Genomic DNA, 26,999 nt, shown 5'->3' on the forward strand with positions numbered 1-26,999 from the left:
AAAATCTACCAGTCTAGGATATACTAGACAACAAAAATGAATATCAACATTATCTCATGAAATAAGATACACTTCAAATGAGTATTTCCTTCAAACCGATAAAATAATGAAAACAAAGTTTTACAGCGATGAAAAGCCTTTTTCCAACACTGATAAAACTGATAGACATGAAATTAACATCTGCATAGGTTTGTTTGAAGGTGATTGACAATATTTCATGATGAATTTCACTAGTTCGGACTTCCATTGTCTACTATATAAAATGATTTGAAATCCCTGAAACAACTAAAAAAGAATAATTAAAAATGAAAAGCTGAAAAACAATTATATTAAGCAAAAAAACATGAAATGAAATAATAGTGAAATAAAATACAAGTAAAAATAGAACAATTGGACAAAAAATTAATAAAGATAAAGAAATGAAAAAGAAAATAAAAATAAAAAGTTGAGAGATTCCAAGCCACGTTAGTTCACGACGTTTCGATTGTTAGTATCTACAATCGTCTTCGGGTGATGACCAGTCATCCAGCCGCTTCCTTGGCTAAAGAGTCGGCAATGCGATTACCTTTACACCTGTCGTGCCCTTTAATCCACCTCAGGATAATGTTTTTATTTACTGAGGCTTTGGCTAAATCTTGGTGGCACTCTAGTACTAGCCCTGAGGTAACACGTTGTCTGTTCAAGGCTAATGGGGCTTGTCTGCTATCAGTACAGATTGTTATGTTTTTTGTCAGAAATTTCTTTTCTGGTCATTTCTTTTGTGGCAATTGAGATACCAGCCAGTTCTGTTTGAACCACGCTGGTATTTTTCCCATTCTCCATTTAATCTGGAGTACACTCCACATCCTGAGTCTTCTTTGGTTTTTGAGCCGTCTGTATATAGGCGTATTGCATTTGTAGCATCTGACTCTGTGTTCTGTTTTGACAGTTACTAGACCCTCACTCTACTGAGACCAAGCACAACTATTTTACAGAAATGAACGTCGTAACTTCATTGTTGTACCTATCTCCTATTTAATTTTCGAATATTCGTGAGTAAAATACTAATGAGTCAGTCCTCTTAAAAATTTCAATTTCATCGTGTACTCTTTCCGCCGTTTTTGCTATTAAAACGTTTTTGTTTCAGCAGTCCGATTGCAGTCTTCCCTCTCTCAACAGTCCGAGCGATTCTCTTTTAGACGACGACATGTCTGCGTTCACTAATATTCACATGGAAGATGATCCTGATAGCAACAACGATATCCTACTGAAAGTAAAATCCCCTTCTCCGATTCCGATGTCCGAACAATTTCCCTTAATGTTTACGACTGATCTCATGTGGAGCACTGTTGAGGAAGAAGTGGAAAAACCGGAAAGTAATTCCAGTTTAGCACAGCTGCTGTCCAGCAAACACAACCTCAAAATGAACGATCACGGAGGGGGAATATTGCAGGAAAACGACATGGACGATATCTATAACGCAAAATGTAAGTGGGAAGAGAGTGAAATAATTTCAGTGTCACTTGTAAATTTCCCATTTTTTGCCAGCTATAATTTTTTTAAAGTCGTGCGAAATTTTTCAAGTAGGCATAATATTCTGGCTGTATTCCTTGATTCGAAACTCAGAATATCCAATCAATTCAAAAACAACACAGAATATCCTACGGATATATCTAACAGTTGATGTGGATTCTATAGACATCCATAAGATACACACAAAAATGGATATTTCGCAGACGTACATATTAATATTTTTCGGGCATCAATATTATGAATATAAAGACTTTCATTGAATATTCATTGGGTACCCATGTGTTGCATGGGTTGGTGTACCTTCATATAGTTTCCTTCGTGTACTATAATGAAAATCTAACATATTTCGTTTGTGATACCGGCTTGCTTCGAAGACTTTTCACGGATATTTTAATATTTTTTCCAGAAAATTCGGGGTTCCCAAACTCTCTTCGTCCTTTTTCATAGTGTTTTCATTATGCCTTTATGGCGATCTTTGACCTGGGTATTATTGGAGTCTCGTTTCAAATACCCCCGTGACCAATATCTCCAGGAAGGTTGTTTTTTGATGCCTTCACCTCTAAGTGAACTGTTATTTTTTTCACATAGTATTGATATGTTCAAGAAATTCTAAAGATCTTCCGGTCCTTGCAAATTATGCTTTTGGATTGAATAATAATGAGATGACCATTGTGTTCTGGAGAAATTTCTTTCAAATACTTCATTGCCTTCTTATCTCTGAACTATCTCTAGACCTCACAAAATTCAAGAATTTCTGGTTTAGCACTTTAACATTCGATTCTCTGATAGACTAAACAATGGTCATTTTCATTTTTGAATTATAATCCTTCTATTAAAAGAATCGAAAGTAAATTTTCTCTTTCATTCAATTCATGTTTAAAAAACAGTCAATGTCACCTATCTCAATATCTATAAAAATATCACTTGTCTCATATGCTACGTTTGACTTGGTAGAAATTTGAGAACCAATACAATTACGTCCTCATAAAGGTAAAAAAGGTGTGATTCTATTCATTATTTTATCTGTTAAGTTAAAGACACGAAATTTTTTTTTGACAAGAAAAGCTTTGCTGCTTTCTACTTCTCTCCAGCTTTATACAAAAATATGGGAAACTTTCGAAGAAAGGAAGAAAGCAATGAAGTTCAAAATCAACTCTTTATTAGAAATGAGAAGATCTTGCATGTTTCTTTCAGAGTCGTTTCAGTCACAGACTGAAAGAAAAAACCTTCCCTAACAAGTTTTTTCACATGAACATTGAACTAAATGAAAGAAAAATCCTAACGAAAGCTGGTACTTATGAAATGGGAATGACACACCAGTAATAGATTACTTGTTCATTTAGGTAGTGAAACAATTAATATCTTTTTTTATTGCAGTTACTCGCAAAAACTGGATCAATAATAACACCAACTCACAGCTAAATAAACTAGAGCGTTCTCCGAGTGTCAAAAGACCTAATTCAAGTACATACAACCAGTCAAACAAGAGAACGCGAAGCGAACCCAAGGAAAAAATGTCTTCCGAACTCCTACATCAGTTGATGTCGAATAACCACAACAGGGGCAGGCAAAAATCCAAAAGTAACTGGTTATTAGAGAACGGTTCGGAGAAAGCCGCTTGTATATCTCAACCAAGCGACAGTGTGTTGATGAATCTTCTGGTAAGCGGGTTCGATATCAGGGCTGGGTACATCTGTTTGGCCCCAACTAAATCTAAAAGATGAAGCGAATCGATCGTTTGTGCTGCGATAATGACGTTCATCTAGTTTGAATGTTTCGTAAAAGTCTCTTTCGGTCCATTATTGAATAATATTCTGTCATACTGAATTTCAATATTTCAATATATATGTCAATGTTGTCTTTTCGTTTGAATGCAAATTATATTCAAGAGAGGAAAACTACTCGAAATGCATAGAGTGTTGAAAATAGATGTTCTTTGTTATCTTACACTGCTTTGGGTTGCAAGGTATTTATATGCAGTCAGATCTCTGATTTTTCGAAAGTCTGCATTTGAAACGAAAGTCTGCATTTGAAACGAAAGGAGTAAAACGTCCCTAACCAACTAATCATGGAATGTTCTTCAACTCGATCACAATAATGGAAGATTACAGAAGAGTTTTCCGGCCTTTTTTTGAATCCAACATGTTTTGTGTAGTATGTTGGCAAACATATTTTATACTGCAAAGAAAGAATCTTGTGTTGTCTACAGTTAAATACAAACTGAAGTAACATATTGACTTAAATCAGAATCGTAAAAGAAGTATTGTTTGAATCGATTTAGATATTTATTATTCAATAAAAGTTTCGTATCCACGGTAGTGTTTGGATATCGTTTCTGGAAACAAAAATCTAATAATTGGAGAAGCTTGAACCATAATATTCTTCAGAATATGAATTTTTGGTTAATTGGATGATAACAGAGACATGAGTTAGCATCGTAAATCGTCAGTTCTGTGAGGAATCCAGAAATTGCAGCTTTACTTCATAAGATCATTCTATGTAAGATGACAGATATGAATAGGACAGATATCGAATATGACAAAAATCCTCTGTTCAGTATTGTACAGGTTTGATGAAAATTTCTAGGGGTATTCACAAAGCAAATGTTCAACGTCCCAGCCATATTAATGGTAATTCCAGTGTTTGAAATCCAGATTTTATGAAGGTGATATCTATGAAAAGTCCCGTTATGAACGTTTTGTTCAGTTCAGAAGCTGTTCAGATTTTTCTAACGACTGTTTTTTTGAGACACTCATGAGAACATGTGTCTAAAGCATGCAGTTCTCAAAAATATGTTGATGCTTCCAAGGGGTTTTCAGAGCATCTATGTTTGGCTTTTTACTTCCACATCAACCTCTTTATCTATCTCGAAAAAACTGACTTGTCTCCCTAACCTCTTATTGATATTCGCATGAATAAGCAGAAAACAAAGCATTGACGTTTACAGGAGCACTATTACGATGAAATGTTATAACATTGAGAATTGATGATGTTGGAGAAAAACTCTCCTATGATGTTCAAAAGTCGGCAGTGCGTTGCATCTGCGACTTCAGAAACATCAGAAAATTTTTTGACAAGTAAAATGAGTTCTGGCGAGAAAAGGAAAGCCAATAAGAGAGTATTACTGGTCAGAACAACCAGCAAAAAAATAATGACTGATAGGATAGCAACAACCAACGTTTTCTTCTCAGCAGCATAATTGTCAAATTGTCATATTCATTACAAACAAAATATTATTTTGAGTTACTTTTCTTGATCTATTACACAAAACATGTAGCGAGGCCTTCGAATTTAAGATTTACAATATTATATCTATAACACCCATTTCATTTTTGATTTCAAAAATTTCAACATGTGTTTGTCTTGAAGAAACATGATTAATAATTGCATTAAATGTTCTGAATGATTAAGTTTAACTAGGGACGAAAATTGACATTGACAGATCGATGAAATATGATCTGAATTTTTCTGTTACCACTTTAAGATCATAAACCTCCTTAGGTGAATGCATTCTTACAAATATTGATGTCAATTAAAAATATGCTTAAAAAACTGGGCTTCATTGTTTCCCTGCACTTATTGCATAGTCATCATCGGAACAGTGATCAAGGATATTGTTTCATAAACCTGGACCGTGTGAATATTTTACACCAAACTATGAAAATGTTCCTGAAATATTCCAATAACGAGTTTTATCCGTGTGCAGTTCTAGTCGCATCTATGAGCAAATATATTTAAGGTAATCGAAGTTTTATCGAATTTCTATAAATATGTAGACATCTAAGGTATCGCAAAGTACAATAAAGTTCAGGGAAAATAGATTACTTTGAAACTGCCACTTTTTTGTAACAGTTGGAAGACATAGGTAGAAGAACATCAGCGCACCATTGTTATTGTCTGTGATTGTCTAGAAGCGAAACGCTCTCTCTGTCTAGGTTTCACATTCCTTGTCTTTCGTCACTAATCTAAAAGAACTCTCACCATGAATATTTTTGTTCAAGGAGAACATGTTAACAGTCGCTGAACCATTGTTATCATCTAGGAAATATTTACTTCCCATTCTAAAACTCATGCTCACTTTTTATTTGTGATAATAAAAATACTCAGTGATATCATTGTATATATATAATTCATTAGACTGGAATGTTGAAAATATGAAGTTTTTAAAGTCTTTAGAGAATAATCTAGAACAATGTTTATGTAAATAAAAACTAAATCTATATATATATATATATATATATATATATATATATATATATATATATATATATATATATATATATATATATATATATAAGCAATGTTGTGCTGAATATCAGGATTTGTTTTATTTTCCTTCAAATGAATATTGTAAAAAAGAGAAAGTGTATCAGATTATATAAATAGTGAGAAAAATTACTTGTCTGGTTTTTTTAAAATGAAAATTAAGAAAACGTGGTGTTTTTCATTGTTGAGGTGAAAACATTTTTGAGTCCAAGCGTAATTCAAAGTCTTTATGTTTGTTCAAAAAAACCAGCAGAAAATGCAAAATAGTTGAGAAAATCGGTGTTTTGTATGGATTTAGGGCATTTGCACATAAGCCCAAACACTGAAACATAAAAGTCACAAAGAAATATTCAAATAACTATTTTAGCATAGACTTGAACATTCGTAAAACTGTTATAGTGATAGTTGTAGATTTATTTGTATATAGTATTTCTGCATTATTGTTATTGTTACAGCAAAGAAGTACAGTGATATGTAATCTTTTATAAAGATTATTATTTTCAGATTATTCTAGTGTGTATTTATTACGATTCTAGCATATTCATCGATATGTTAATAAAATTTTAGATTATTGTTGAGTTATTCCTTCCTGCCTCACTATCCCTCCTCTTACCTTGAAATGTAATCAAAAGTGAACTTGAATATGTCTAGTACTGTGTTTAATATTTTTTCACTTGATTTTTAAAGTAACTCCTAAGTAATACTGATATCATTATTCATTGAGACGGTAAAAGTAATGAATTTGTTTCTATTAAAAAAACGCATTTTGTAGGTAACGATGAACAATTTTAAATCCAACCCTGAAGTTTGTCTTTTGAATAGCATGTTTTTGTGAAGGAATTTTTGTGACATTTACTAATAATATTATTTCAATTGAACAAATTTAGAAACTGAGCTCTACATTTTAAAAAACTATGTTGAACTGACATAAGTTGTCTGACAATTCACTTTCTTCAATACTTTCAAAATTTGAGGATATATTACTTTAGAAAATTGAAGAAAATATGATCCTGTTTCAAAATAACATCCACATAAGTGATGATGTTTTCGAATAATTGATGGTGTTTTTCTAAAGGATATTCAAAAATTCATTCCTGTTTGAAAGTTGACACAGATAACTTTTGTTAACACGAATTCATTTATTCTTTGTGAAAAAATTAATTTACATAAATATCCACAAAGTATTGTCATCTGCGATTCTGATTCGTAAACATTATATCAAAATTAGCATATTATGAAATGAAAACGAAAATATAAGGAATTCAATTTTCCATATCCGTTTGTTTTTATTAAGAATATGTAGGTATTTATTTTTAAATAGTCTTCACATATGTTTTGGGAATTCAATCTTAAATTTTGGGTTTTCAAAAAGAGATTTTAAAAATGAAGGTGATTTCATGGTGAAACCACAGAGTTACATTTGATTGCGTAAATTGAAAAAAAAATTGTTAAAGCAATGTCTCAGGTTACACTTGAAACATTATCATCTTTGAACGAAAATAAATTTTATAAAGGATATCATTTTTACATTTCCTAATCTGAAAAGAATAAAAAATTGTAATGCAAAACTTTATATAGATGTAGAAAGGACAAAGTTTCATTTATTGTGAAAATAATATCTGTATCAGTAACTTGTCGTATTTAAATATGTTGTCTTTCCAAAATGAACTAAAAATTGTATATACTGGGTGACAAGGAATTCATTGTACACGGCGCCATTCAGTTGTTTGTGGGGTGATAAATTCGAAATATATACCGGTTTAACCGAAAATATACCCAAGTCACAAATTTCAACTAGAATCCTATATCATTATTCAAATCATTTGATAGGATATAAACTTCTCTCTTCAGTGATATAAAACAACTGATCATTTCCATTGAAAATGGCGGCGTAGAAGCCATTTTCTCCAAATTCAATGTGGTGGTACTATGACGTCATCTTTGAAAATATTGTCAAACAACTTGAAATAGTGAGAAACGAATGAAGTAACGATGGCGTTGAAAAAATAAATGAAATATATGTGAATAGGTGAAAACTGAGCATACGTCGACTTTTGTTTCAAAAATCTCAATAAGAAGTTATATTTTTAAACTTTAATATTGAAGGGTAGGTACCTGTTTTACTACAAAAAAGTCACAGAATAATATGCAATTCATTTTTCTCTACCAGTGAGTGAAAAAATGAGTAAGGTAATAAGAGGTACACTTCGATGGTGAAGTTCGAAAAATACTACTTCCTATTGAGTTAGATGAAGTAAAAATGGTATTTCAACAGAAAAAATGAAATAGACGTTGGCTAGTAAAACATTTTAAAGTCTTGAATTTTTCCTCAGAAGACTAAGCAAATTTCATCTTTTGAAAGATGGTGTTACGGTTGTATCGCTGTAACACAAAGGGTTAATATCTCCTGTAAATTTAACAAATTCAACTTCTTAAAATATAAATCTGGCTATTCTGAAAACACTTCTACATTAGAATGAATACTGAATAATTCAGATAGTTGCATAATTTTATGTAAAAGAAGTGTCATCTAGTACTTTTATAATTAATAATAATATGACCAACACACAATAATGTAACATGACGTAAGTTCCTAATTATATTCATGTAGTGACTTCGAAAAGAAAAAATAGTTTTAACTAGAGTCGTGTAGTTTTTAAATATCTGATTTCTAAATTTGCAACTGAAAAAGATCAGATATAAAGTATTCTGTAGGAGGAGTTACTGTTTTCATATTTTGAATAAAATCATTATTTTTAATTACTTCCAACTAGCTACGCCACAGACTATAATATGTCAATATAGACGGTCTAGAGAAAATATATAGTATGGCTGTGGTTTTCTGAACCGATTTTTTTACAGAACCCGCTCAAACTAGTTTAATAATCGCTGTTTTTCAATTAGAAAATTCAACATGCCCAGAAAACCCACTTTTTTTAATTTGAAAATTATTCATTCAAAAACATTAACTTGAATGATGCGCCAAAATTCGCCAATAATGCAAATACTCAAAAGATATATCTGAAGTAATTTGAAAATGTGCCAATTGGAGTTGCAACTAAAAAGTGAAGTAAAAAAGTATTTCATTGATTAATTTCATAAAAAGACACATTTTCATTTCAAAAAAACGAATCAGTTTACCACCCACAATAATGACCCAAGAGATAAGAAGCAAATAAGTATTGAATAACTAGGCCAATTTTTTATAAATATTGTCAAGCAGTCGGCTGACAATTCATTTCAGTCAGTTAAATCAATCGTCCAATAGAATTTGGTTACCTTTTCAGTTGAGTAACTTATAACTTTCATTTGTTTCTTAAATATTCCAGGATCATTCGAGATCAAACTGCGTAGTCACCAAATATAGATAAGATTTAGAATATATGAAAATACACTTATTCATTGACACCTAGTCCTACATGTACGTATTTGTTAACAATATGTTGATTCCTCTTATTGGCAATAAACATATACACCCTCTTTCTCTCCCTCTCTCTTTCTGCACACACATTTTTTAAATTATACCATATTATTATTATTATTATTATATTTACGTTAAATTTATAGTTAACAATTGAAAAAAATGTTCTCACACATAATGAATAAATACTTTGAAAATAAGAATGTAACACTTTTTCAAAAGACAAATGTCTTACCAAGAGAAAAAAAATTTAGGTTCAATTTTTTCCAAAAACTTATTTATTGATTGAGTGGGAATAAAAACAGGTTCTAACAAATGTATACCCAAAAGAAATAAGATTCAATTCAGTCTCATTATCCCATGAAACATCTTAGGGTACTAGTTAATAAGATGATTATACTATATATCATGAGATAACAGTAACAAAGAGATAGAAAATATTTGACATTTAAAAACATCACTAGAAAAAACATTGAAGTACAATAAAAAGAGAAATTGATTTCAGAGAATTATGAATTTTTAAATGAACTTGTTATGTACTCAAATAATATGAACAGTGCAAATTATGAAATTCCTAGAATTTATTTCATTTGTTATTTGAATTCGTGGATTAGTATCTTTTTATTTCATCTGGAATTGAACTATATGCAGATTTCGTCATGATGTGAGTATATAGATTTTTCTCAAAAATTTGTACTTTAGTTTTCATTAGTAAAATAAACATTCAAGATATATTTTCTTTCTAATAGAATAAGAAAAGTAGCTGGTTTTGAGTCCACAGATAGCTATTTATTCTAGCAGGTTGTTTGGTTTGAATAAGTTTATTGTTGATTTGAAATTGAATTTATCACTTGTTACAGATACCTTTGAGAAAAAGATAATGACAATCAGATATATATCACACCAGTGTCCTTGAATCTGAAGTATTTCAAACACGGGATTGTTAGTGGAGCATCATTCTTAGTTGAATAATGATTGATTGACTTTTCTAATTGGTAAATCTGGGATTTGCTTAGCATGATTTGCGATTAACACTTATCTTTTAGAAAAAAATATTGTTCAAAAGTCAGAGAAATATTAGTTGAAGACATTCAAGCCATTGTGAGAGTATTCATAAAAATTCGAAGTGTACCAACTTCATTATCATTTATCGTCAGAGCAAAATAGGAACAATATTAACTATCCGTACGGTGCATTTAGCCATAGCCAAAAAAACCTAGAGAGAGAGAGAAAGAGAACTATGTTTGATCATTATTGATAAATTTTATGCATGTCAATTTGGTAAATCGGCAATACATGTTGCTGTAAACTCTGCACAGCAATGTATAAAATAAAACAAACTGGGGAAAAATATCTAATTACTCATCTTAAGATTCCAAGTGAACATCTATAAAGTACATAATTTCCTTGACTTTCTTTTGGTGATTTATAATATAATATACTGAATTAACAAGTAGATTTTAATTTAAAAATGTATTTTACGATAGATAATAATTTCATAATCATCTAACAGGTCGTTTCTGGTGAAAATATCTATCAGTCATTTCATCTATATAAAACATATCGCTTTAATAAACTGTCAAAAAAATTTTATCGATATCATCTACCAAATACATACTTATATACGAGTACACTTTTCGAAATCATATTAGCTACGCTTAACCCGATAATTCACTCAAATCTAATCGAATAAACAAATTCATTGCTACACTTATTATTAATCAATTTTTTTTTTGCATTGTTCATTTAAATTATTCCAAATTGAAACTTTTACTTTCAAATCAAGTTCAAGTTCACGACAGTTCAAAAAGGAAAATATACCTACTTTCAATTGATCAATTTCTTAATGTATGTATAATCAGCCATTCACAAAAACCACCCAATTCTGTGTGGATGAAAAATGGTATCATCAAAGATGTTTTTGAACCTTTCTACACAATTCACCGATAGTTTCTTTCTCAAATTGCAATAGCCTTTACAGTTAGAATAGCGACAAAAGTGGATATTCCAATGGTGATGTTCAAAGATTCATGCTGAACGAGTAGTTACAAGAGATGAAATATTATGAAAAATTTACGAAAAAACAATGTTCGAAGAAGAAAATGTTGGAACAAAAACAGAGATCAGTTACTCGGATATTGAAAAAAAAGGAATAAAATAAAATACAAGATAGACAATGAAATTATGAAGAGAGGAAAAAAGTTGTGGATTCCTTGTTGGAGAAAGTAAACGAGAAGAATCAACAGTATGTTGCATCAAAATGAAAGATGACTTGAAGAACTCAGATGAATGTGGTACATAGTTGTAGATTCACTGTACTATTCAGTAACTGATCTGAAAAAAGCTGAATGTGATGGCAGTGTGTTTTCAAATAATATTAGGTTGTTCAAAAAGTTTTGTCCGTTTCAATGTCATATTTTTTTGTAGCTCCATATCCTAACAAATATTCCCCTGTGTCGTGGTATATACTTCACATTGATATTGTTTATTTTTTTCCAAAGTTTAATTTTCTGCCTCTTTTCAGCCTATTACCATATGATGTAGTTGAAGCAAATTTCAGCCAATTTCTCTTTGCGAATTCAAATTGAATCAAGAAGACCAGGAAGTTGACAATGATAGTGTTAATGAACGCAATGTTCGACGTTGGTTTGCGAAATTTTGTTCCGGAGATTTTAGCCTCGAAGATGGGCCCCTAAGTAGTCAACCTTCAGTATTCCAAGACAAGGACCCTAGTGAAAACTGACCAATTATAAACGGTGCGTGAGATGGCGGAAGAACTGGGCGTCAGCTCCCATGCGGTTTTTGTTGGTTTAAAACGTATTGGAAAAGTCAAAAACTCTAAAAATGGGTGTCCCACGATTTGAACGATCGACAGAAATTGTCATGTTTCAAGGTCTGTTCTTCATTACGTAACCAAAACGATCTTTTTTTTTTGGTTGGATCGTCACGTGTGATGAAAAGTGGATAGGTACTCTACGACAACAGAACACGTGCAGGACAGTGGTGATGACTATCATGGCAAAAGCTCACCAAAAAATACCATGGTTACTATATGGTGGTCAGCGGCTGGTGTGATTCACTATAACTTTCTGCAACCGGGCCAAACCATCACAGCAGAAAATCGACGAAAGGTAGCGAAAATTGCGTCAGCAGCAGCCGGCGCTGCCTCACCCACCTTACTCTCCAGAGCTCTCACCAGGCGACTACCATCTTTTCAAACACCTCGATAACTTTCTCACCTCAGGACCAGGCAAAAACGGCCTTCGTCACTTCATCGAATCCCAAACACCCAGTTTTTATGCTGACGGGAATTATCGACTCGTGTTACATTGGCAAAAGTGCACTGATTCAAATGGCGCTCATTTCGATTAATTTCAATAAGTATTCACTGAGACATCACAGTTTTAAAGTAGACTCATAAGAACGCACACAACTTTGAAACAACCTAATAGTAGAGATTGGGATACATGATTCCCAAACATAGTTTTGAATAGAAAACATTGCGAAAAGTATCATGGAACGTTGTCCAAAAGTTGTGAAAAATCAATATGGGCAATGATATACCTGTATGGGTGGTAGATAAGGCAAAATTGTAAAAGGATGAATCGAAGAGGTTTTTTGTATTGGGGTGTGTATTTTTAAAAATTCTTGCAAAGCGCTTTCGACTTTCGTTTCTCTTTGCAGGAGTTTTGGGGATTGTATACTTTAGTACAGGAAACGTCTTTGATTCATTCATTCAAATAAGTGTATTTACCTTTTCCAAATCCAAAATTGTAAAATCAATTTAGGGTGGTATACCTGTAGGGTTTACCTGTAGGGTATATCTATATAGCATAAATAGCGTTAGCGATTTGGTGTTGGGAAAAAACTTCAGTAATTTTCATGGGCAATGAGTTTTACAACTTTTTTGTTTCCTGGAAAATGAAACCAACTCTATGCCCTCCAAAGTTCAGAGATAATGAGGAAAATTGACTGGATAATATATTTTTTCAACTGAAGAAGGTTTGTGCTTTCTACTTCTCCAATTCAAAAAAATGTGGGAAAGTAAGCACGGGATTTCTCCACTTACGAAGACGCCATCTATGGGATAGTTTTAAAATGTGTTTTCTGATTTTTGTATATCTATTTTCAAATGATAAAATATACAACACATATATTTGGTTGCAGGTGCGAAAATAAATGTAGATTCAATGTTATAATGAAATTTCTGGCAAAATGAAAAAAGAAATGATAAGTTAGGGTTTTCTTTTAGTCTTTACAGAAATTGAGTAACGTATTCAGAACTCGTTATTGGAATATGATAATTTATCAAAATCTTGTCTGATATTGATATTCAGAAATTGTATGGATCATTCACAAGACAGTTTTATACATTGTGATTAATTGAGCTCAATGAATATTATACTTCTTTGCAAGTGATCAACAAAATGGACCATAATTCAAATTTTTTATTAGATTATTCTTATAATGAACTTTTTCTGTTCACCAGTAGAAATAGATCACCCAATAAACTACTATCAAACCCTGTGACTAACTCAGTTGAATTAGTGCTTATCAAGTGGCAATATTTCAATAATGATACGGATGTTTATTTTTTGTTAAGGCTGGCATGAAACTTGAGCTAGTCTTTTTTATGTCTGCATGTCTCTTATGTTAAGTCTCAAAGCATATGTTGCATAAATATTTTGGCCATTTCCACCTTGAAATTGGCAAACTGAAAAGTTCTGAAGAAATTTTATTTCTCGCCAGAAGTAGTATATAAGTTAATGCTATCAATCTGAAAGTTACGTTTTCTCATTTGAATGGACTTGATTTTTTCATCTTCTACAGTAACATATAGTGTTTTTGAGACTTTATGACAGACAACCTTTCGGAAAAATTTTTGTGATCACTTCGTGATCTAGCTGCCATGATTGATGAAATTTGGGTGATTTAAAATTGGGTGATGTGTTCCTTATTTACCAAGATGTGGTATATTCTCGACACCTTTGTTGAATTGGTGTCCATCTTGTTACATTTCCAAATATCTCCGTTGATGAATTCATAATGTCTCCTATCCATTCTTACCACTGCAATTTGATTACTCCAACTACATTTTCATACCATATCTCCTTTGTTATGTTTTCATTACTTTTTCTTCTTTTCTCACCTCCTGGAGTGGAATCAGGTATTAGAACTATTCTCATTATTTTTTACTCTTCCTAAGTATTGTCCCTCTTCTCTATTCACCACGGTTGTTTCTATATTATGATTGTCCATATTGACATTTTGTATTTCTTAATTTTTGTCCTTTGGTTTGGAGTTTTTTCTTTTTAACATATTTCTACTTGCTTTTCTGTGGTAATTCTTTCTTAAATTGTTTTTCAGTTTTTCCCATAGTTACTCTCAAGTTGAAAGCTTTAATTTTCAATTTGAAGTTGTCAGTTTTTAAAACTCATCAATAGAGTTTATTGTATGATTTTCACTATAATGCGTTAATTATTAACGCTTGAGAAAGCTATTGTATAGAAACACGGGTCGCGGTTTTTGTAAAACCCTCTATAGTGAAAATCATACAATAAACTGTATTAATGAGTTCTAATATGGATTTTCATAAAGTATCGGCCAGTTCTATTCAATTATTGTCAGTTTTTAGATGTTCCTTTTTGTTTTCTTGTTTTTCACTTCCATATATTTTGTCTTTTATTTATATGCGTAGTCCATATTTCTTTGCTTCAGCATCTATAGTTATTTGATTTTCTTGATCATACCGATTTTCGTTTTCTCCTTTTACTACTATATTGCCTGCAAACACAATTATTTAGATGTTGTTGAAATATGTTTCTTGGCTTCATACCGGTCGGTGGGTAGTCAAGCGGTTCGGCGTGGGTGCTTTGTTCACTCACTCGAATTGACTGACGTGTTGGTCGGTGGTTCAAGCCCTAGTCTGAACGATGATCTTCACTTGCTATCGTCCAACCCGTGTTAGGAATCACACGTTAAAAAGTAAGACCTCGTTAATCCGTAGCTCGTACAACTTCGACTTCTGAGGGTTGTCGTTCGTAGGGGTGCGACAGCTGGTTAACGGAAAAACAGATTTTTAAACAGATATTCGTTTTTAGTATCTGTTCTCTAGTACTAGGTAGAACAGTGTTGAGAATAAAGGGTCTCCTTGCTTTAATCCTTGATTCGCGTTGATCTTTTGTTATTTTTCCTTGAAATTCCACTCTTCTCTGGTATCTGTAGAGTAGGGAGAGTGAGTGTAAACTCACAGCACTTAGGCCACATGTGACCCATTTCACATCCTCCCGAGGAGTTGTCCTCCTAGGTGCACAAGTGAGGGAGCTTTCCTGCAGGGTCAGCCGGTTCCTTGCCTTTATTCAAGGCGGAGTTCTTGGCGCCCGCCGCAGGAAGTATCTTTGCTGTTGAAGGTGATCTGCTATGTCCAGCCTCATTCCTAGCGGTAGATTGGGGTGGACATTTCTGTTCATCCCCAACCACCGCCTTAGATTTAGGTGAGCACTTCTGTCCAGCTCGGGATTAGTTTCTGTTTTTGTTGTTTCTGTTGTTTCATTCATGTGTGTTCCCACGCGTAGCAAGGAAAGAGTTGGTCACCTCTGGCAGAGCCCCGCATTACCAGAGGTAGGCTGATTACAATGAGGTTTCGCCCAGTCCCCCAAGGGGATCGTTCGTGACCGCATATCACCCTGCGGCCATTCAGCTGTCGGCACGATTCTTTACACCTTAGCTTGGGTAGGCTGGTTCACGGTGGCATGTTTTGCAAAGGCTTTTGGAGGGTTTTAGTTTTCCTCGTACTATTTATTTCTGCCACTGACCAGGAGTCCGGCGACCCCGTCCGTAAGGCCACATTGCCTTCCCGGACAGGGCCTCCAGTCTGGCCGTTCCCCAATCCGCCACCTGGGGACGCGCCCGATAGGTAGCCCAACCCACAGGAAATTCCACTCTTTTTTGGCCCTTGTTATTTTTGTTAGTTTTTTCACTTTTCCCGATATTTGGAGATTCTTTAATGCTTCAATTGTTCTGTTTCTCTCCATAGTGTCAAAGGCACTTTAGAAATGATTAAATATTGCGTGGACCCTTCTGTTACATTCTCATCTTTTTTTCAAAAGTTTAAGCATATCTTAGGCATTCACAGGGTTTCAATTGATATTTAGAACCTAACGGGTTACTTTGGAATTATACCAGGTGCCTGTTGAATGACAAACTAAAACACAATTTTCAACATTTCAGGACGATGCTACTACCAGATCATTGTTGGTGTTCGGGACCTCTCTGGACCCTTTCAGCTTCGAAGAAAAAAAGAAGAGCCTGTTGGACAATGATGACAGTCGTCGACAACTCCTTCGCAAGAATTCCGTCAGCTTACTGGAACCTGAAGCGTCGTCCTTGGCATCGCTTATGGACCTCAATCAGCAGGACTACGAAGTGAATGCGCCCGTCGGTAGCGTCCTTCTCCAAGGACAAGATCTTCTGACAGCTCTGGAAGCAAACACAGCGTCGATTTAGCTAGATCATGCGGCTAAAGAGACAGTTGCACGAGAGTTTGAAATACCACTTATTATTGTTAAGGGGAAAAGTGTCACTGTTGAGAATGTCAAAGTTGTTGTTTGAAAGGGGGTAAACAATGGTGAGGCTTGGGTAGGTGTATCTTGATTCAGGTTGTTATTTTACACCCGGTTGTACAATCAAAGCAGGACATTCACTTTATATTAACGATAAGGGAAAAAGTGTCGGAAGTATGATATAGTATAACAGAAAAGTAACGTTTATATTTTGTCCCAAAACTGTTTCACAATAATTAGAAAGAGAATAATGCCATAAATGGCGTTTTCTTAACGGGAGATGTCATCACCTTTACTTGTTGATTTTCAGTTGACTTTTACATTTTAAACAATTCACATCTTGAACTAAAAAACCGGGATGAGGTTTCAATGATAAAATGATATAAAAACATGCAAGTAATTGTTTAATATTGATGGTGAAAACTGATTTGCATTGTAACATTCAAACTCATACAACAAATCATGTAATCAACGGATTCTAACTCTGTATTAAATAAAATACACAACACTTCAAGACTAATACTATAAAAAAAAGGAGAAATGTTTTTCACATGTCATCATTCCATTATTTTTGACGTGTTTCACTATGTCTCGAGAATGGAATAATCCTTTCATCATCAACTCTCAATTTTTGGCTAATCCCACGATTATGCATTTGACAACTTTCATAATGGGTTTTTCCTAAATTGTGGCAGTCGAATGTTTGTAACTGACTTCGACATGAATGAATAAATATTTTCAAATACAATTTGAACTTTTACTGCGTTTTTACTTAACTTTAAACACATTCGAGAAATTCAATTAACTACATTGATATTAACAATCACACTTGACTTATGCATTGTTGAACCAGGTTTTTTCCTTTTCACAGCTTCACAATATTAATAAAACCTCAAGATACTACTACTTGAGCCATAGTTGTATATGTCAAATTACCTAAAAGTTTGATTTCACAATACCTGAGCTCCCACATTCTGAAAAATTAAATGCAACATGTCCAATGAATAATGAATAAACAAGGTCACATATCAAACAATTTTTCTTTGGTAAATATAACATGTGAGTTGAACTCACATTTCGTAAATTGTTTTACTACCAAATATCTGTTCAGATTTCTGCCAGTTAATATGAATATCTCTCAAAGAATCAACAAATAAAAAAAATTTTTACATTTCTTCTTAGTATATATTGCATTGAAAGTTGTTGAGAACAAGAGAAAGCGATTTCTCATTTGGCAGTTAACGAGAAAGTTTGGGTTTGCAAATTTCCTAACAGATGACTTTTTTCCAAGAGAAGTTGTCATGTATTACTAAGAATTGTTCTTTCTCAATAAAAACGTTGTATTCATGATCTGGCCTAGTATTACTTTGCCACTGGGATCGTCTAGTATTTAACAGAAATTATGGAATTTAAAAACGTCTTATTCAATTTTTAATATACAATGGATTTATTCTGTAATTTGCATTATTATTATTGTTAAATAAGCTGTTTTCTCCTATTCTCAAGAGAGGAGAACAACTTATTGATCATAAACTGAAAGTGGTATATTCTTTGAAAAATTCCCATATTTTTTTGTATAAAGATGGAGAATTTGTGTAAAGATGGAGAAGTAGAAAGCCAAGACATTTCTTTATTGATCATAATTTTCGAACAGATAGAAGTTTCTGAAAATCACTGCAAAGAATTTAATTTAATATTAATTCGTTATTGTCAGTTACCTTGTGAAAATATATTAGCTATTAGAGAAATAATCTATTACAGGTTATTCATTTCTCACCGGTTACTTTTAAGAGTTCAGGTATTTACATGTCAACCTTTCACACGATGAAGTTTTCTAAAGCTGGGTTTTTGTTACAAAAATAAATATAAACTTGTTTTGTACAGTTTTCGTTTGAAACACGAAAAATAAAAAGAACATTTCAAAAAGTTTCTGTATGTTATAACAGCAGAAGAATAAGAAAAAATCCAATGGAATTTGAAATGTATTGAATGGTTTTTATGAATACCTTCACATAATCCAGCTGTCCTAGGAACTTCCTCCCTTTCATATTCTTAAGAATTGGGTTATAATATTATTAAAAAAGTGAGAATGGAATGGTTGAAAACTAATGGAGAATTGCTGGTGTGTCATTTTCTGTTCAGGTAGTCTACAAACAGATTTGAAATGTTTTGGAATTAGGATTCGTACCTGGAATGTTTGTATATGAGAAGGATAATAAAAAGACATTTGAATGCTGTTTCAGATATATTTTTTTGTTTACTAAGTACCTTGATGAATTTTATAATGCTCACTTTTACCAAATACTTTCTTTAGAATTATCTACTTTTTTCATGATTGGTAATAATCTGTATATAGGGTATTGTATATAACTTCTTACTTCATGGTTCTTACTCCAAATATTGTGAAAATTCAATTCAATGAACATGAGAATGCAACATAAAGTCATTTTTCGCTATGGTTTTCATCATTTTCAAAAGGCTTTCAACCTGTATACTGGAATTATTTTTGAATTCTAGCCAAATCTATTTTTTGAATTTTATGTGCTTCCATGAAGACAGCATGAGGACCATTCAAATAACAAGAAGGGAGGATATGACCGATAATATTGCTTCTCAGGAGAAGCTGTATTGTTTTTATCTCATAAAGATGAAAATTTCACAAGTTCATTTTAATTATTTTAAGTTTTTTTGACACATAAAATGCTGATTAAATAAATTCATGAATACAAACCCAAAGTGCTTCTAGTTGTCAAAAATTTGTTCCATGATCTGAAAATATTTATCAATGTTGACAAAATTTTGAGGAAAAAACATCCTAATAGAAACAGTCTGATCAAAAGTACCTAGCCAAGGTTTTCAGATTTGAAACGGAAGAGGAAGCACTTTTGTTTGTCACCCTGTATATTCGCCAAGTATTGAAAAATACTAGTTATTTCATTAGTTTCATTCGCAGATCTCACTTGATTCTCTGGCAATCTTACTCGCAACAACTGATATTCATTCTTCAAACGCCATTTATCATATTTTATTGTCGTTTTAATTTTACTTAGTTTTGATTAACCTGATGATCTCTGGGGCAAAAATGTTTTGAGACCACAGAGTAAGCTTCGGGAATGTTTAACAGTTTCTTCTCTGTTATGTCTATTCACTGTTTCAGATTTTAAAAGGAATGCATTGCAGTCCACAAACTTTTTTCCTCAGAGGCCAACTAAACATATCTTGAATTTTCAAGCTCTCTTTCTGCTATTAAAAGTAGTGATAAATTGGTTTGCATATTAACATGTGGCCTAGAATTGTTGTATATCAGAATAAAGTATATTTTAGTGGAAGTTTAAGAAATTTGGTGATTTGTGAATGTTACGAATAAGAATTTGTTTTTTCAGCTCAAATTTGACTAATTGAGCTTTCGATTTTTAACTGTACACAAAACGTCATGTTTCTTAGTGCAACTTCGATATCTTTTTATATTTTATCAGTAGTTTTTTATCATGAACAGAGAAAATGTAGAAAACTGCCATATTTAGATAAGGCTCATATTCATATACTAATCTAATTACTAAGTATAGTATGGAAGATAATAAAAATATATATACATATACCTTTTCATATATCATACTATTTAATAGTTTCAATTTCAATTGCAAGGTTGTCGTTCATAATTCCTGGGTTATGTCTCAAAAGTTTCACAATTTTTCAAAAATGGATATTTTTGCAAATCTTATAATCATATTTATGCAAATTAGATGAATAATAAATGATCTGCATTTATTTAGATAAGTGTAGTTTTAACTTTTATACGAATCAAATGTGCTATATTGGTGAAAATCTTGTATAATTATTTTTACAAAATGAATGTCACATAATTTCAATGTTATTGATAAATGTTAGTGTATTAGTAAGGTAATATTGTTCATGAATTTTATAAAATTGGAATAAGATGGGAATTTGGACAGCAATAAATTGTATTTGTTTGGGAAGTGTTTTTTATGAATCTCCTTTTTTTTTGGTACAATACACAGCTTTCGAATGTAGAATTTGGAGGTAACTTCCAAGTATACAGGTTGGCCATTTAAGAGGAAAACAAAAAAATTTGTTTTTTGTCATTAAGGAATTGTGAAAAAGTCGTTTGCAATATTGGAACGTGAAAAGCTATTAATCATGGTAGCTTAGATCTCGACAGGAAATAATCAAACATTTGAATTCATATATAGTTCAACTAATTTTTCATTTCAGCATGAAGTAAGTTTTTATCAACCAAAAGAGTTGATTAAATTACACTGCAAGCATCATTAAGTATTACTCAAACTACAAGGATACATAATGCACTTTAATTTTTTTATTGAACTTCATCTCATACAGTGAAACAATTACTTTAATTTTTTTTAATGTTATGCGAACATACATTCCGTAATTGAAGGTAGAACTGCAACCTCTGTCATAGAATAGATTCCAAACGAGCACTGTTGTCAAACACCAGAACTGCAACACTCTTATAAAAGCCATTTTCACCAACCAACCTTCTTCAGAAGATGAAGTACAACAATTTCCAACTCTAAACAGGACATCTATTTGTATCTAACAAGTTACACTTTCAGACACAAAATATCAATGATTTCGTGTAGAAATTCGCGGTAAATTTTCTCGTGAAAGTCTCGCTAGTTCCAACAGAGCAATACATTTGCAAGTAAATATCGGACCACTTGGAATGGAACCTTTGTCACTGTTCATAGTTCTCATGATACATTTTGCTATTTTCAGGCCTTCCAAAGTATCCAAAAATTTTGTGTCCTTTACGGATCTCAAAAATCTTAGACAGTTTTTATTTATTTCAGAATAATAATATATTTTATTCATAATTTTTATTTTATAAATTAAAACTCTTCTCCAAGGAGTGTTCTTTGAAACGCATTTCAATGACTTGCTGAGTCTGACTGATATATTTTTTGTCAGGTTCTCTCAGCTTTTTTCCCTGTCAGATAGAACACATTTGTGCCAGGGTTTTTTCAATCTTCAAAGCAATTCTGATATGCACTTTTTGGTATGTCCTTGAGCTCTCTCAGTGATTCGGTTTTTACCTCCTCAATCAGATGCTTTTTGACAACTGTTTATATTATTGTTGTTGATCAAGATCAAGCCATAGAAATCTGAAATATTTTATTTATTAGTGATGGTCCATGATTACTGGAGTCAATTATTTTATTATTGTTGTCATATTTTTTCTGAATGTTCATAAGATAACCATGAGAGGCGTCAGCGTTTGGGGAAGTTATTGAAGTTCAAGGTCAAATCGAGTTCAAATTGTATGCTATTTTGAATTGAATATTTCGAAAAAAAAGAGAGGAAATTTCTCTCACTGTCGGAAATATCTTAGGAGACCACATCATTTATTCGAGAGATTGAAAAAATACATCCCTGTTACCTGTTACTGGTGTTTTCCTTATGCTTGATGTTCGAATTACAGTATCTAGATGTCGCTTGCCTTGTAATGATGTTTTTCCATCACAAAACATTCTTTGAAATAATGTGCTGAAAATCTACGTATGCTCTAGTACTCTTCATGACCAAATTTATATATTGAAGTAAAGATGTAATTGTATTTCCTTTGTATATAGACTATGGTGGCATTTTGAAGTATTTAATTTGATTTCGATGGTATGTTTTTCTTGACAATGAGAGTTTTGTGGTCAAAAGGATTTTTCAAAATGACGAAATTGTGGTTCTCTTGCCCTGTAAGTGGATTGTTCATTACTAGAAGTAAGTACATTATCAACATGAAAGATGAATTCATTTTTATTAAAATGTTTAGTTAGTGAAATTTTGGTAGTTCATGCCATCTACCAGTGAATAGAAATAACATTTTATCCAGGGACACGACACTGTCCGCATCATGGAATAATAATGTTTAATAATATTGTTTAATAATGTGGCTTGACAACAATTAGATTACTGGCAAAGCAAAAGCAGCTTCTCAGGAATTTGAAAGGAGATTTCAAACATAAACTTAAGGAACTGTCATCTGTCAGTTTCATGCTAAACTGCCAAATGTTACAATGCGACATTCATGTTCTTCGCTTGAAGACTAATGAACGCAGCCAAAATAAAATTTTGTGTAAAGCACATATATATATATATATATATATATATATATATATATATATATATATATATATATATATATATATATATTATATTATATATATATATATATATATATATATATATATATATATATATATATATATATATATATATATATATATCTTGTGAAACTTTTATTTGTCATTACCTACCAAAATAATATTAAACGCTTCTTTGGCAAAGGAACTTGGTACATTTTGAACAAAACAAGTTTCATTTTAGTTCTTCCAAAATATGGGGAAAAATTGTTATTGAAAAGGGTATTTTTCACAGTTTGTTCTCAAGAAGGCAGCATCAAACTTGTTTTATAATTATCGATAAAAATGTTCACCTAAGAAAATTAAGGAAAATTCATAAACCACCCATGAACTTAACTCACAATGAATTATTTTATTCTGAATTTCAAACTTGAAACGTCAATATTGCTGTCACTCATGCCCTCTCGTCAAAAGTGGACTCCATTTCGTAACCCTCCCTATATAGTAACCCTGGGTTCCGAATATCTATAGTTGTGTAGGACTACATTCACGGATCATCAATAAATTAATATTGGAAACAGCTATCTGTCGACTAATTTCTTGGATTTATTCTATATTCATAGTTTGTATTAGTGTTTCTAATGAATTATATAGAAAACAATTATCTGTTTGACTGAAATGGTCCGGATCGTTACCAAAGATTCTATATGAAAATATGACCCAAAACAAACACTGGTCACAATCACCAGAACTGCAAATTTATTTTTGACGTATGACGTATTTTCATATAGATCGATTAGCTTTTCAATACGGGAAATGAACGATTTTTCAAAAGACAGAATCCAGTCTAATAATAATGTTTACTTTTTCCGATAGTTCGGTCTTTTCTTACAGAGGTCGCAGAATACAGCACAGTTCACAGTTCTCCATGGCACATGTCAGATGTCAATCAAACAAAATAAATATTATTATCACTTTCTCTTTTTATAATGTTTACAAAGTAATTTTTTTCCATAAGTATGATTTTGTTCATCTTATCTGAGTTATTTAACATGTAATACAATTCTGTCACTTCAAACAGTATCTTCGCATTAATGATAATTAACCTATCTGAAGTAAATATATAAGGTTTCTCAAAACTCAATATTCAGAAAATGTCCCCAGAAACAAATGGGATTAACGGAAACCCTCCCAGTGTAGTTAAACGTAAGAAGAATCGAGAGAAGAAACTACCTTCAAACAATTTCGATTTGAATACCATGTCAAACTGCAACTATTTTCCTGTCACTTCTCACCCATACCATAACCTCAGCATTCCAGATGTTTCCACCTACTACTCTTTCATAAACTGCTCGAACTCTTCCGAGACCATGTCCTTGCCCATCTACCCACCTAATTACCCAAATCCAAATATGAATTTCGTGGGCAATCTTAGCACTCCGAACAACCTATCCGTACCTCAAATGAATGGTGATGCAGCTGAGTATCTCAGTCTTCCTCTGGTGAATATGGAACAGAATGAAGATACAGGTAAAAGGCGTTTCTCTGATCCGGGCTTGCCAAACGAAAGTGACTCCAGCACCAATTCGCTGGACGAGAGAGTTATACATAAACTCACCCATCAAGTTAATTTGTTGAAGGACAGTAACAGAAGATTGTCTAGAGAAGTGACAGAGTTGAGAATAGAGCTGAATATGATGAAGCAGCAGCAAATGAGGCAGTATAATCGAGATTATGAACCGGGCAAGCTAGCCGATGTTATAAGGGAGGTGAGAGATGCAGCTCGAGTTAGAGAAGATGCGCTTATAGCTCGGGTGAAACATATGATTGAAGAGAAGCAATTGAGTTTGGTGAGTTAGTAGTTTGTCATGCTGTTTTTTATAATGTTCCATGCCAGTTTTAAGGTAATTGTGACAGGAAGTCCTGTTGTTATTAAATAAAGAAGATTTTAAAAAAGGAAATAAATAGGTCCCTTCACAAATATATGAAATGTTGATTGTTTTATATGTGATCTGCTGAGGCAACTTATTAAGTAAGTTCTATATTGAACTCATTGATAAAAAAGCTTTTCATTTACAATATTTTTAGTAATTTATTTTTGAGAATATTTGTGATTAGGTACAGAATGAAAATGTGATAGATTTGGTCAATACTTGATAAAAATCCCAAACTTAATCAAGTAACACTTTATTGTGAGATATTCTTTTCACAGCTTACAAAACCTCTACGTGTTTCGTTATACATATGAAAACACTTGAGGAAGCTGTTGTATAGCAAATCACTTATTGTGGTTTTGTAAACTGTTATAGGAAAATCTCATGATAATGGGTTACTTGGAAAACAATGTTTTTTTTGAATATCGCCAATAGACTATTCAGTTTTAACAAATATTTACACAAGATGCTATTTATTATTTCAATAAAACTATTTATGATGATTCAGATAAGGAAAATGCCAACTATGTAGAGCGATATTTATGGACTAATCAAAGCTTTCAATGCTGTAAAGGAAATTAGGAAATGTACAACTCCAAACTACTGTGTCAACTTGATATACATGAATAAATCTCATGAATACTTTTTTATAATTACACCAGAACCATGAATATACCATTCTAGCACATAGAATATTATGAAAAACTCAGTAAAATGTTTTACTTTTTGAAGTTTTTGATGACATTAAACTGGTACTTCTTTCCGAATTCCTCCATTGCAGTTTTTATTTCAAGGGGTATCAGAAGACAATGTTGCTGGTGTTGTAACAGCAGAATTGTCATGTATTTCAGCCGAAAGAGATGGTAAATATTATTTTTGAATGCATACTCATTATCTTGAATTTTGTTTTGCTTTTTATATTTATTTTCTGAAATTAATTAGTTACAAATAAACTATTCGATCACTTGGTATAATCTACTATTGCGGTGGAGGGTTGATTTTGACCCACTCACTGTTGACCTAACGTATCGTATAATCTACTGTGTGAGTTTTCATTACTTGAACAAGGAATACATACTTTTATAAATTGTAGATGTCACTATTTCCATTCATATTCATTCATTCATATTTTCAAGTAGAATATCTAGTTCATTTATGTTTCATACTTAAAAGTAATAAGAAATGATAATGGAACAAAAAATGTTTTTATGTAATAATACATAATAGTAACAATCTATTGGATTAATAGCACAACTCAAATCTATTTTACCCATGGTAAGCAAAGGCCACTATTTCAGTCTGTCGAAAAGTCAAGCTTTAAAATTACCTAAAAAAACAATTGTTCTTTTAGGTAATTTTAACGTTTTTTTAAAGGTTCCTGCTTTCAGGAACGAATTGTTCTTTTAGGTAATTTGATTTACAGCCAGTCTCCAAGTATGCCCCCCTAATCTGTGGAAGTTTTCTTCCTTATTCGAGGAATTGGGCAAATTTCGTATAAGCGGTTGGTTACCTCGTTCACAGGCAGATGGGGTGATGACAAACATGTTGTTTATTGTTTGAGACTGGCCTGAACGAACTGTTCTTTTAGGTAATTTCATTTACACCCAGTCTCCAAGTATGCCCACTCAATTTTGAGAAGTCAAGCTTTAACATCAACTGCCGAACGAAATTAGTCCTCAGTCTGTCTCTGCAGCTTTCACTTCTGCTGGTTGAATACATATATCCTATTCCATGATTTTTGAGATCAGGTTTCATCTTATAGTGACCTAATTTTTTATATATTTTCTATATTTCTGAAGCTTGTGATTACAGTTCAATTAGTCACTTGCTTAGAAGTAATTTATCTAATTAATTTCCTAAAAATTCTTACATTGGAACTACATATTTATTTAAAAAGAAAATCAGATGCATATTTTCAAGAATATAGCAGAAAATGGCGTAAAAATAAAGATAATACACTGAATTTTTTGGAGATTAGCCTCAATGGTGTTTTCAAAGAAAAACACCACTAGTAAAGTTTTATACAGACGTGAGAAAATATCACAAAAATACACAGAAAAACTAGAACGGTCAATGTGAAATGTATAAAAGTATAATTCTAAAAAAAGTCTAATTGTTAATCAGTAACTGTACTCATAGTTTTTTCAAAAATGAAAAAAAAATTATGTTTTTAAAACTAATATTGATA

The 26,999-nt window shown here is 32.2% G+C and overlaps 2 protein-coding genes across 11 annotated transcripts in view; both read left to right on the top strand.

Annotated features, from left to right (window-relative positions):
* The window catches only part of LOC111508655 (hypoxia-inducible factor 1-alpha), a 268,802-nt gene extending 248,064 nt beyond the window's left edge, over positions 1-20,738 (top strand). For 3 of the 4 annotated variants that reach the window (XM_074180950.1, XM_074180949.1, XM_074180947.1), the window contains exons 10-12: positions 1,127-1,466; positions 2,890-3,173; positions 16,430-20,738. In XM_074180950.1, the coding sequence (XP_074037051.1) occupies positions 1,127-1,466; positions 2,890-3,173; positions 16,430-16,705 (900 nt within the window). In that variant the 3' untranslated portion in view covers positions 16,706-20,738. The remainder of the gene's footprint in view (positions 1-1,126; positions 1,467-2,889; positions 3,174-16,429) is intronic. The other variant, XM_074180948.1, reaches the window with a different exon arrangement.
* A 3,079-nt stretch (positions 20,739-23,817) lies between these two features.
* LOC111510225 (uncharacterized) overlaps positions 23,818-26,999 on the top strand; it is a 179,106-nt gene continuing 175,924 nt past the window's right edge. For 5 of the 7 annotated variants that reach the window (XR_012466981.1, XM_074180963.1, XM_074180964.1 and 2 more), the window contains exon 1: positions 23,823-24,727. Coding sequence is in view for 6 of the 7 variants with exons in the window: in XM_074180963.1 (XP_074037064.1) it covers positions 24,032-24,727 (696 nt within the window). In the remaining variant the exon portion in view is untranslated. Of the gene's footprint in view, positions 24,728-26,999 lie in introns of all 7 variants that reach the window. The other 2 variants (XM_074180960.1, XM_023166123.2) reach the window with 2 other exon arrangements.

The sequence above is a fragment of the Leptinotarsa decemlineata genome, unplaced genomic scaffold (assembly GCF_025532065.1).
Source record: "Leptinotarsa decemlineata unplaced genomic scaffold, Ldec_3_MD MMD2_tig00026307_RagTag_RagTag, whole genome shotgun sequence".
NCBI classification, from domain to species: Eukaryota; Metazoa; Arthropoda; class Insecta; order Coleoptera; family Chrysomelidae; genus Leptinotarsa; species Leptinotarsa decemlineata.